The sequence below is a fragment of the Taudactylus pleione genome, unplaced genomic scaffold, assembly GCF_031769625.1.
Source record: "Taudactylus pleione unplaced genomic scaffold, aTauple2 ptg000218l, whole genome shotgun sequence".
In the NCBI taxonomy this organism is placed as follows: Eukaryota; Metazoa; Chordata; class Amphibia; order Anura; family Myobatrachidae; genus Taudactylus; species Taudactylus pleione.
Genome location: NW_028284620.1, coordinates 12,386,009 through 12,399,579, shown reverse-complemented (window position 1 = coordinate 12,399,579; position 13,571 = coordinate 12,386,009). Strand labels below are relative to the sequence as shown.

Sequence of the window (13,571 nt, the reverse complement as noted above, 5' to 3'; positions counted from 1 at the left end):
TTGGAAAGCACACTACTTCAGTACATTCCCATGTGTTTAATGTTGGAAAGCACACTACTTCAGTACATTCCCATGAGATTGATGTTGGAAAGCACACTACTTCAGTACATTCCCATGAGATTGATGTTGGAAAGCACACTACTTCAGTACATTCCCATGAGATTGATGTTGGAAAGCACACAACTTCACTACATTCCCATGTGTTTGATGTTGGAAAGCACACTACTTCAGTACATTCCCATGTGTTTAATGTTGGAAAGCACACTACTTCAGTACATTCCCATGAGATTGATGTTGGAAAGCACACTACTTCAGTACATTCCCATGAGATTGATGTTGGAAAGCACACTACTTCAGCACATTCCCATGAGATTGATGTTGGAAAGCACACAACTTCACTACATTCCCATGAGATTGATGTTGGAAAGCACACTACTTCAGTACATTCCCATGTGTTTAATGTTGGAAAGCACACTACTTCAGTACATTCCCATGAGATTGATGTTGGAAAGCACACTACTTCAGTACATTCCCATGTGTTTAATGTTGGAAAGCACACTACTTCAGTACATTCCCATGAGATTGATGTTGGAAAGCACACTACTTCAGTACATTCCCATGAGATTGATGTTGGAAAGCACACTACTTCAGTACATTCCCATGAGATTGATGTTGGAAAGCACACTACTTCAGTACATTCCCATGAGATTGATGTTGGAAAGCACACTACTTCAGTACATTCCCATGTGTTTAATGTTGGAAAGCACACTACTTCAGTACATTCCCATGAGATTGATGTTGGAAAGCACACTACTTCAGTACATTCCCATGTGTTTAATGTTGGAAAGCACACTACTTCAGTACATTCCCATGAGATTGATGTTGGAAAGCACACTACTTCAGTACATTCCCATGAGATTGATGTTGGAAAGCACACTACTTCAGTACATTCCCATGAGATTGATGTTGGAAAGCACACTACTTCAGTACATTCCCATGTGTTTAATGTTGGAAAGCACACTACTTCAGTACATTCCCATGAGATTGATGTTGGAAAGCACACTACTTCAGTACATTCCCATGAGATTGATGTTGGAAAGCACACTACTTCAGTACATTCCCATGAGATTGATGTTGGAAAGCACACAACTTCACTACATTCCCATGTGTTTGATGTTGGAAAGCACACTACTTCAGTACATTCCCATGAGATTGATGTTGGAAAGCACACTACTTCAGTACATTCCCATGAGATTGATGTTGGAAAGCACACTACTTCAGTACATTCCCATGAGATTGATGTTGGAAAGCACACAACTTCACTACATTCCCATGAGATTGATGTTGGAAAGCACACTACTTCAGTACATTCCCATGTGTTTAATGTTGGAAAGCACACTACTTCAGTACATTCCCATGAGATTGATGTTGGAAAGCACACTACTTCAGTACATTCCCATGAGATTGATGTTGGAAAGCACACTACTTCAGTACATTCCCATGAGATTAATGTTGGAAAGCACACAACTTCACTACATTCCCATGTGTTTGATGTTGGAAAGCACACTACTTCAGTACATTCCCATGTGTTTAATGTTGGAAAGCACACTACTTCAGTACATTCCCATGAGATTGATGTTGGAAAGCACACTACTTCAGTACATTCCCATGAGATTGATGTTGGAAAGCACACAACTTCAGTACATTCCCATGAGATTGATGTTGGAAAGCACACTACTTCACTACATTCCAATTAGATTGATGTTGGAAAGCACACTACTTCACTACATTCCCATGTGTTTAATGTTGGAAAGCACACTACTTTAGTATTTTTCCATGAGATTGATGTTGGAAAGCACACTACTTCAGTAAATTCCCATGAGATTGAGGTTGGAAAGCGCACTACTTCACTACATTCCCATGTGTTTAATGTTGGAAAGCACACTACTTTAGTATTTTTCCATGAGATTGATGTTGGAATGCACACTACTTCAGTAAATTCCCATGAGATTGATGTTGGAAAGCACACAACTTCACTACATTCCCATGTGTTTGATGTTGGAAAGCACACTACTTCAGTACATTCCCATGTGTTTAATGTTGGAAAGCACACTACTTCAGTACATTCCCATGAGATTGATGTTGGAAAGCACACTACTTCAGTACATTCCCATGTGTTTAATGTTGGAAAGCACACTACTTCAGTACATTCCCATGAGATTGATGTTGGAAAGCACACAACTTCACTACATTCCCATGAGATTGATGTTGGAAAGCACACTACTTCAGTACATTCCCATGTGTTTAATGTTGGAAAGCACACTACTTCAGTACATTCCCATGAGATTGATGTTGGAAAGCACACTACTTCAGTACATTCCCATGAGATTGATGTTGGAAAGCACACAACTTCACTACATTCCCATGTGTTTGATGTTGGAAAGCACACTACTTCAGTACATTCCCATGTGTTTAATGTTGGAAAGCACACTACTTCAGTACATTCCCATGAGATTGATGTTGGAAAGCACACTACTTCAGTACATTCCCATGAGATTGATGTTGGAAAGCACACAACTTCACTACATTCCCATGAGATTGATGTTGGAAAGCACACTACTTCACTACATTCCAATTAGATTGATGTTGGAAAGCACACTACTTCACTACATTCCCATGTGTTTAATGTTGGAAAGCACACTACTTTAGTATTTTTCCATGAGATTGATGTTGGAAAGCACACTACTTCAGTAAATTCCCATGAGATTGATGTTGGAAAGCACACAACTTCACTACATTCCCATGTTTGATGTTGGAAAGCACACTACTTCAGTACATTCCCATGTGTTTAATGTTGGAAAGCACACTACTTCAGTAAATTCCCATGAGATTGAGGTTGGAAAGCGCACTACTTCACTACATTCCCATGTGTTTAATGTTGGAAAGCACACTACTTTAGTATTTTTCCATGAGATTGATGTTGGAAAGCACACTACTTCAGTAAATTCCCATGAGATTGATGTTGGAAAGCGCACTACTTCACTACATTCGCACGTGTTTCGTGTTGGAAAGCACACTAGTATTTTCCCATGAGATTGATGTTGGAAAGCACACTACTTCAGTACATTCCCATGTGTTTATTGATGGAAAGCACACTACTTTAGTATTTTCCCATGAGATTGATGTTGGAAAGCACACTACTTCAGTAAATTCCCATGAGATTGATGTTGGAAAGCGCACTACTTCACTACATTCCCATGTGTTTCGTGTTGGAAAGCACACTACTTTAGTATTTTCCCATGAGATTGATGTTGGAAAGCACACTACTTCAGTACATTCCCATGTGTTTAATGATGGAAAGCACACTACTTTAGTATTTTCCCATGAGATTAATGTTGGAAAGCACACTACTTCAGTACATTCCCATGTGTTTAATGTTGGAAAGCACACTACTTCAGTACATTCCCATTAGATTGATGTTGGAAAGCACACCATTTCAGTACATTCCCATGAGATTGATGTTGGAAAGTGCACTGCTTCACTACATTCCCATGTGTTTGATGTTGGAAAGCACACTACTTCAGTACATTCCCATGAGATTGATGTTGGAAAGCACACTACTTCAGTACATTCCCATGAGATTGATGTTGGAAAGCACACTACTTCGGTACATTCCCATGAGACTGATGTTGGAAAGCGCACTACTTCACTACATTCCCATGAGATCGATGTTGGAAAGCGCAAAACTTCACTACATTGAAATTAGATTGATGTTGGAAAGCACACTACTTCACTACATTCCCATGTGTTTGATGTTGGAAAGCACACTACTTCAGTACATTCCCATGAGATCGATGTTGGAAAGCGCAAAACTTCACTACATTCCAATTAGATTGATGTTGGAAAACACACTACTTCACTACATTCCAATTAGATTGATGTTGGAAAGCACACTACTTCACTACATTCCCATGTGTTTAATTTTTGGAAAGCCCACTACTTTAGTATTTTCCCATGAGATTGATGTTGGAAAGCACACTACATTTAGAATTACATGACGCACAGGTAGCTTTATCATAGGCATTGGCAAAATCGTAAATGAGGTTTTAGGGCGGTGGCCAGCTATCCGCAACTGCAGGGGATCATGCCTTTCCTATGTAATCCCAGTTTTACAAATTACACTTTTGAATAAAAAAAAAGTGATCTAGCCCTGTACTAAAAAAACTTACTTAATGTAATTGGTATTATCTTACAATAGCTTGTACCACATTTATGATCTATGTGATTGTGAAGTAAAAATTCATGTTTGCAGTTGTTATTAAGTATAATCCAATCAATGAACCCACCTATTGCACAGTGGTGTAATTACTGCAGTTGCTAAGGCCACAGTGACAAGGCCAAGCTGCTCCCTGCCACTGTTCTCAATGTTTCTCACTAGAGTCCTGATTACTGTTACTGAATTTACAGGCTTGTGGGCCTTACTGTATATCCAACATTAATCCCAGACACTAGGCATACCTGATACTATTAGCAAATAGAGCATTTAGATTATTGCTATATATATACTGTATATATATATATATATATATATACTGTATATATATATATATATATATATATATTAGTGACATGTGTCACTCTGATGCGCGATGACGTCACTACTGCACGCCTACCTTGAACGCCGCGTTTGTGCACGCTGGTGATGGGGGTATAAGGTAAGAATGAATTGTTTGTAATCTTTTACTTCCTGATGACAATCAAATGTGATTGAAACGTTTATGTTTGCTGTTGTCTACTTTCTAATCGCCGGGCGTGCGGCACCCAGGGATTCTATATTATGCTATTTGTATTGTGGAGGCACCGGGCTACATTGTCTATTATTCATAGGAGTGCCGAATTGATTTGACTTTTATATGTATATATATATACAGTATATATACATATATATATATATATATGTATAAATTAAACAAAATAACCTTACTTTTTATTATATTTAATGAATCTGGAACTTTAAACCAAGTCCAGGCTTTGAGTCCACTGTACATGAGTGAACCAGAAAAGATGTAATCCCCAACTGTCCTGATATTGGCGAGACAGTGCCATCATTCCGCTTGTATGTATTGGGAGAGGTTGGAGGAGAACTATGACACCGCTGTTCTGCTATGCATTGCAGAGGAGCAATTAATGGGTGCATGCAGCATCCATGTAGTGCCAGGAAAGGCTGGGGGCAACTGCCGGAGTGCTGGTCTCACCCCCATTATGACAAGACACATGGTCATGCCCCCAAACGTCATGCACCAGGGGGCGTTGGCAAAAGACCACGCCCCCTTTTGTGTGTTACATTTTGCAATGAGACATTGTAATGTTGGGAGGTATGGGAAAAGGTAAGTCATACGCGATTCATGCAGGAATAGCTGACAAATGCTGACAGTATAGCCTGGAATTTCAGCGCTAAATGATTTTCCTGTGGTAATAGCAAGTCTTTGGGCCTGATTCAGACCCACTCGCGAGCAGCTGTCCGCTCGCAAGTGGGTCGATGTTATGGACTGAGCATGCGCAAGACGGAGGGAGCTCCGTCGTGCGCATGCGCCAGACGCGACGAGCGAAGGAAAGTCCTTCGCTCGTTGTGTCCGATCAAAGGGGGCGTGCTGTCAATGTTGATTGACAGCACGCCCCCTTTGGTGGGCGTGCCGGGGGCGTGCCTCCCTGACGGGGGCGTTCCCACGGGAACGCCTCCCGTCAGAAGCCGGCCCACTGACATCACTAGTGATGTCAGTGGGAGTGATTTTGGCTCTGACAGAGCCAAAATCACTCCGGAGCTTGCGGTTGAAAACCTCAACCGCAGGCTCCGGCTCGCAAATTCGATGGTCGCGATGGTCTCGACCATCGCGACCATCACAATGCACGCTCGTATAGCCTGTGGGTGGTGACCCACAGCTATACGAGCGTCCAGGAGGACGCTCCATGAAAATGGAGCCCGGCCCTCATTCAGAGCGTGCGCTCTGCTCAGAGCGTACGGCTCTGAATGAGGGCCTTTGTCTACAAAAAAAGATCTGTAAAGAAGAACAAAACACGACTGGCTTTCTGTATGTGACAGCATCTTTTTAAATGAAAATAATCTTTCCTAATACTGTAATAGTGCCATGTTATTGTATAGTATTTCCCTCTTATTAGACTGTATAATGTATACTGACTTTGAGCTATGTACAGTATATACTAGACAATTAGGTCTTGTGGGCACATTTACTTTATCACTGTGTGCTATGCTTTACTGTGCACACTTAGGCCCAAATTGAATTAGCAGCGGGGTCTGTTAACTTTCGTGTGTGACTTTTTACTATCCAGTTAAAAAATCCATGTTAAGTTAAACGGGTCTCATTGGGAGTTAACACAGCTTTAGTTTGAGTAGGTACAGGTAGATGCATTCCAATGCATTCTGGGGCTTGGATGTGGCGTTACCCTATAGAAGCCTATGGCCTTCTATTCGGAGAGTGCTGTGATAGGGAACCATTCGGATCATAGCCCCGGAAGTCCCTCATGAGCAAAGGAAAGCTCTTACCAAGAAAGCGGTCCTTTGTGATTTTGTTCATGCATACCGATGTAATTAACGCCGGTGTGCATGTGAAGAGTAGCGATGTGTCATACATCCCGCCCATTTTCTGTACCTCTAAATATTCTAGAGGCTCTAATTTGGTGAAACACTTGCTTACTATGATTTTTCCACTCTTAATAAAAAGGTAAAAATCAGCCAGATTAAGTGCCTCATATAATTTGCTTATTATGACCACTAATAGCCTTCTGTACTGTTATCCAGTGTTATTTGCCACTTTTCTGCTGTCCCTACTTTTTCATGCACTTTCCCCCAGGCGGTGCACTGTAGAATTACTGAGTGATCAGCATTTTCTAATTGAATAGCGCAGGTCACGGGTGTGCGTATGCTGAAAATAGCCTATGATAGGTGCGTTAACTTTACCCGTGCAAACACTCTGCTGATCACGGTTTATTGAATTAGCCTTTTACTATATCTCCGTAAGCTGTCATGAGCAAGGCCCTCTTCCCTCATATGCTTTTCCTTTAGTTACTTCTACAGTACCACCATATCCTTCCCACTGCTTACAGTACAATGGCACCCAACCTTTGGGTTCTGCCACCCTGCTGCCTATTTGAGTTTTAAGATCATAAACAATGTCCATGTTTTGCAATGCTCAGTATTGTATGCAGTGGCGTAACTAGGGTATTTGGAGCCCAGGGCAAATTTGAAAAGGGAGCCCCCCCAATGTGCGCCAAAAAATGGGCGTGGTCACTTAAAAATGGGGCGTGTCAACATGACACACCCCTTTATTTTCACACTGAACATTCCTATCCATATGCACCTTAACCCCAGTAGTACCCCTTATACAGTACCCCCAGTATGCAGTTGTGGTCCCTCTTATGCAGGCCCATAGTAGAGCCCCTTATACAGTATCGCCAGTAGTGGTCCCCCTTATACAGCCCCCAATTAGTTCCCCTTACTCAGTACCCCCAGTAGTGGCCCCCCCAAATGCAGTGCCCCATGTAGTGTTCCCCCTTATGCAGTGCCCCCAGTAGCAGTCCCCACAATGCAGTGCGCCCAGTAGCGGTATCCCCTTATGCAGTGCCCTTTATATAGTGCCCCCAGCAGTAGTCCCCCCCATGCAGTTTTCCCAGTAGTGGTCCCCTTATGCAGGCACCCAGTAGTGATCCCCCCTATCCAGTGCCCCCTGTAGTGGCCCTTCCTATTATTGCCCTCAGTAGTGGTCCCCCGAGTGCAGTGCCTCTAGTAGTAGGCCCCTTTTATAATGCCCCCAGTGGTAGTTCCCCCCAAGTAGTAGTCCCTAGTAGAGGTTCCCCCTCCCGATTAAGTGCCCCCAGTAGTAGCCCCCCCAGTAGAGGTCCTCCCAATAATGGTGCCCCAGTAGTAGCCACCCCTCCCCCGTTGTGCCCCCACCCCCAGTAGAGGTCCCCCCAGTAGTAGCCGCCACCTCCCCCGTTGTGCAGATAGGTTAAAAAAAAAATATATATATATATATAAAAACATAGTTATCTGAATCCACGCTGCTGCTGCTGCTCCGGTCCGCGACGTCGCTCCCGCCGCCGCCCGCCAGTCCTCTCGGGCTGGCGCGCTCAGCATTATGGGACAGATGTCATAACGTCTGTCCCATTACCCACTGCAGGAGCCCCCCCCGCGCCACCGGTCCAACGGCGCCCAGGGCACGCACACCGCTCGCCCTGCCCTAGTTACGCCACTGATTGTATGTCACCCTCGTTCCTGTTTTTTCTTTTTTTGTTCATACTGTTTCTGTTTTAGAACTCTGTAAGGGATGTACTAAAGGAAAAATGCGTTTAAAAAACAGTTCTCAGGGTTTTTACCGCATTTCCATATGTACTAAGCCCCGGCCACCCTATTATCGGTGCGGAGGGTAATGCCAGAAAAACCTGGCATTACCCTATAGAAGCCTATGGGCTTCTTACCACACCTCGCAACCTACGCTTCGTCGTCGCCTCGCCGCCCCACCGTCACCCAGCAATGGCCCCCACTCACCTGACTCTCCATGGTCCCCCGCCTCCTCCTCCTCCTAATCTTCCGGATGCAGGGAGGAGGAGCCCAGGACTTCCTGCACAGTGACAGGTTACCAGCAGGAAGTTCCCCGGCTCGAAGGGGGCGGGGTCCCACGGAGACCCCCTCACCCGACGTCGGCTGCTTTGCAAAGGGCAGCTTTTATCGCAAGAGCTGTTCTTTGTGATACTAATCGCATATGTTAGTAAATATGCGATTAGTAAGGTTGCAGCGACTGTCAGAATGGTCACCACAACCTTAGGACATCCTGCCATATCCCTTTAAACTAGAGATGTGCAGGTTCGGTTTTATTCAGTTCTTATCGCCAAATTATCGCAAGTTCGGATTAGTTCGGATTTCTCTTATAGGCTATCCAAAACACGTGACAGCCGGATAGTCAATATGATGCAGTTTTTGAGATCCGAACAGATCCATAAAACCAAACCGCACATCTCTACTATAAATCCAATTAGCCCCGAACATTGTTTGGGCATTAATGGATTCCCATGATCTGCGAAAAAAAAAGGCGATTTTTCGCCAATTATACCCGTTCTTCGAAAGTATTTTTTTCACCCTATCTATCCTATTATTTCGAACCAAATAATAGGATATATCTCAAGAAAACGCATTGGGTCCGCGATAAGCTCGCAGACCTATGTGATTTTGTCTTTTTTGGGGTGAAAAAACGGCATTTATCATGGACTAATAGGATAGCCCTGCTTCGATCAATTAGCTGCGCTACTTTAGCGCTGCTATTTGGATACCTCCCTTGATGATGACAATTTATGCATTAAAATAGAATAATTAATTAAATCATTATTTCTGTTTTTTTTCTAAATTGTTCTTCCCTCAGCAACAATCTGGGCTGTGCTCACTATACCTGGAAGACTCCCGGCATGGGGTATCCTTGTCTTAATGTGAAACTGGAGCATCAATAACACCTCCCACAGGGCAGTGCGCTTAGCCCTCTTCTTGGTGCACACATCCCTTGGAGATTAAATTAATTCCTTCAGTCTCAACTACCACCTCTATACTGCTGATCCCCAAATCTGCTGCTCCGCTCCCGATCAGAAGCTATGGGCGCCTTTTGTACCCCTGGACAGTGGATGCCATGGATATTTTTACATTATATCTACTGCAAGTGCTTGTGGCACTACAAGTGCCAGCATGCACTGACAGCTTATGACTGTCCTTGCATTCTGGCACATTCATTTATATAGAAGTATTCTTACAGAGAGAAGTACCAATATAACTTAAATAAATAATTTGTGACACATGGTATAAACACTGTTCTGATGTCCGTATGTACGATATGTATGTGCACAGTTGCCAGGTAGATTAACATGCACACAGGTTATATTCTGAAATGACCCTTTTGGCCCTATAACAGCAAATAATATTTACAGTAAGTAATCTGTACTCCACAACCAATGAAATAGGCTAAAATTCTACTAGTAAAAATATATGTGCATAATTATTTTAATTAATATGTTAGGCAAAACTATGTATTCAGTATATTACAATTAGTAAGGACATAGGGCCTGATTCAGAGGCGCTCGCTGTTTGCGAGCGCTCAGTCTGAATCAGGGCGGGGTTTTTTTTTTGTCGGCCTCCAGGCCGCTCGTTAAGCTGTGCGTGACCACCCACAGCTTTTGCGGGCGGCCTGGCGATGGTCGCGATTATCTCGACCATCGGGCTTTCGAGGAGACCCTGTGGTAGGGTCTCTACTCTCGCAAGCCCGAGTGGACTTCCTGCTCTAATAGAGCAGGAAGTCCACTACTGACATCACGAGTGATATCAGTAGGGCCGCCCACAAACACCAGGCGTTCCTACGAGAACGCCTGCATTTGTGCAGCCACCCCCCTCCCCGCCTACAAAATGGGGTGAGCTGTCAATCAACATCGACAGCCACCCCGTCTTGTAGCGAGACCTGTTGCGCAGTCGGGGACCATCAACCCACTTGCGAGCACTGTGCGCTCGCGAGCGGGTCAGAATCAGGCCTATAGAGTTAACTCTACAGCAGAAACCTGTTCAATGGTAATAGGGAAAAAAAGATGTAAGATAAATACAATGGACTGGTCAGAAGTGCGTCAGTGATATCAGTCTCACAAACAGCGATTATCCAATTTGTGCCCTGTACCTGTGGGAAAAACTGTGTGTAGTATTTCAGAGCAGATACATTTGCACATTAATATGGTATACTAAATCTGGACATGGCACCTCCTTTGTCTACACTCTGACAGGCTTTCTGCTACAGAGAGTACAATACTGTGACTAATCTGTTTTCTTATCCTGTCTCTCAGGGTGAAAGCTTTATCTTTCAAGCCTCATAGCTGGAAAGGCCCAATTACAAGTCTCCCTTTTTGTTTATCATAGCAACCTCCCGCCCCTCTAGTGTCAGCTGCTCCAAGCCATTGAATCTAGAAATAAACAGGCAGCTTTCTCCTTTCTCCCAGGACCACGGATATGCAGGTTTTATTTCTTCCCAAGATTTCCTCTACATGGATTTTTACATTTTTAAACAAGAGTCCTCCTCAGAGATGTCTAAGTAACTAGAGAGACAAGAAGACTGGTTTGAAAAGAGAATTGTTTTATTTTAAGTCAATACTTTACTTGGCAAGAAAATTGTCTGATGCCTTTGCAGAATATATTTATAGCACCCCATTATTTTACTTTGTATTCCTTAGCTATCGGACACCTATTGCCAACAGAGATCAGGGATGAATCGCATTTCATAATAATCTTCTTGAAGTTCTGAAGTACATTTGAATTGTATAATTTGCTGGATTATTATATAAATATATAGACATGAAGGTTGCCGTCTTGGACTTGGGAACTGTCTTTGCTAAATTCTTCAAACCAACTGTATCACCTATATGTCCAGGGCCAACCAGCAATCCTTTCCCTCAAGGTTCTAGTGCAGTAAACTCTTCAGGAACCTCAACCCCTTCCCTGGCCCACAAAACACCCTTCCTTCTACTTTCTGCACCATCATCCCCTCTGCACATCTTCAGCACATCCACTTCTTCCTCCTCTTCCCTGCCTCGTGTTCCTTCTGGGAAAGCTGGGACTCCGAGTGGAATTTCTGCACCCAGTAGTCCAGCTCATTCAACAAAGCCCCAGCATGCAAACTCAACAGCCAACAGCATGGCACCACTTATACAGGTCTATGAGGAACCATGGGCAGGTCCCCAACCTACAGCGCCTTCTCCAACACCACCGACTACAATTCTTGTACGCCCGGCACCCACAAGTACCAACCCAATAATACCAAGTATGCAACCAAACCACTCCAGTCGATCCCCAAGACTTCAAGAGACTTCTGTTTCTGTGTGGAATACCAAGTCCATGCTCTTTACCCTTCCTGATATTGGGGAGGAGAGCACAGACTATGAAGACAGCCACCACAGCCAAGGGTAAGTGTTATTCTAAAGCTATTGCCAAAATAATTCGGTAACCAACATACAGTAATATCAAATCATTTATTTACTTATTCATACATTAAGCTATGAAAACACTTTTACAGATTTTATTTACACTCTGGGCCTGATTCAGAGCCGCTCGTAAGCGGCCTCTCGTTCGCTCCGAGCGATGTTCGCACATCTGCGCATGCGTATGGGTCGTAATGCGCAGGCGCCAACCAGTCAGTGCGGTCGGAAATCGAGCGCTCGCAAAATAGCGCCTGCCAATTTGAGTGACAGGATGAGGCGTTTGTGGGTGGTAACAGGGGAAGGTGTTTGAAAACGGGAGTGGAGATCCGAACGCAGGCGTGCCAAACGGTCAAAACGGGCGTTTTAAGGGTGTGCATAATTAACAAAGCAGCGTCATCGGCCACGTCACTTGGTTGTCTCTTAGCCTGAACTGTTCGCATGATTGCGGTAGGAAAATCCTACCACAAGCAACTGCAAGCAGTTCAGACGCCTTTCGATGTACTTGATTAATCTAATAAATAGCGGAGATGACGTATGATGCGAACGGACAGGGGGGCGTCTTTACAAAATAGCAAGCGCATGTTTCGTTCGCTCGCTCAGACATAGAGGCGTCAACAGACCGCAAAGAGCGAGCGCTCAATGTAAATAGCCGGCCCCTTTTTCTGAACGAGCGAGCGCAAATAGCGTCCGGCTCTGAATCAGGCCCTCTGTTCCATCCAATACTAATTGTTTCCCATATTTAATTAAATACAATATTTATTATTATTATTACCAGTTGTTTATATACTGCACACATATTACAGAGAATATTTGGCCATTCACTTCAGTCCCTGCCCTTGTGGAGCTTACAATCTATGTTCCCTATCACATGCACACACGCATACACACTAGGGTTAATTATAATTTTTGCTTGGAGCCAATTAACCTACCAGTATATTTTTGGAGTGTGGGACGAAACCGGAGGACCCGAAAGAAACCCATGCAAGCACAGGGAGAATATACAAACTCCACACAGGTAGGGCCGTGGTGGGAATTGAGCACACAACCTCAGTGCTGTGAGGCAGTAATGCTAACCATTACACCATCTGTTCTGCCATTGTTTTAATTACCAGCGAAGGACTCTTTAAATTACTGAGCATCCATGCATTGCATCGAGTTTCAGGTGGTTACACAGTTCTCTATGTACATCTTTCAGCAGCACCTGCTGTGTCAAAGCACTCCTACAATAGTCCCAAAACTGATGACGGATGATGTAACACTTCAATAAAGCAATTCTTTGTTCAGCCAATGTGCTAGAAAGTTTGCTTTAAACGTAACATATTTTCCTGGTGGCAAAGTACTACGGCAGCAATGAATTGAAAAATAACTGTTGAAACATTTTCTGGGACTCGGGCCTATTCATCAACACTAAAATAATGGGTTTAAGGACATTTTCCTTAATTACCGTTTGTTTTAGTATTCATGAACACACTTAACACAGGAGATATCACTAATATCTCCTGGTTAAATCCATCTGCGTTCATTTCCACACTCCCCATACATTAGTGTGGGGATACGGAAAT

General features: G+C 43.6%; 1 protein-coding gene across 2 annotated transcripts in view; it reads left to right on the top strand.

Moving 5' to 3' along the window:
• Window positions 1-11,042: 11,042 nt before the first annotated feature.
• Window positions 11,043-13,571, top strand: part of FAM149A (family with sequence similarity 149 member A) — a 104,034-nt gene continuing 101,505 nt past the window's right edge. For both annotated transcript variants that reach the window (XM_088478771.1, XM_088478770.1), the window contains exon 1: window positions 11,043-11,994. In XM_088478771.1, the coding sequence (XP_088334897.1) occupies window positions 11,387-11,994 (608 nt within the window). In that variant the 5' untranslated portion in view covers window positions 11,043-11,386. The remainder of the gene's footprint in view (window positions 11,995-13,571) is intronic.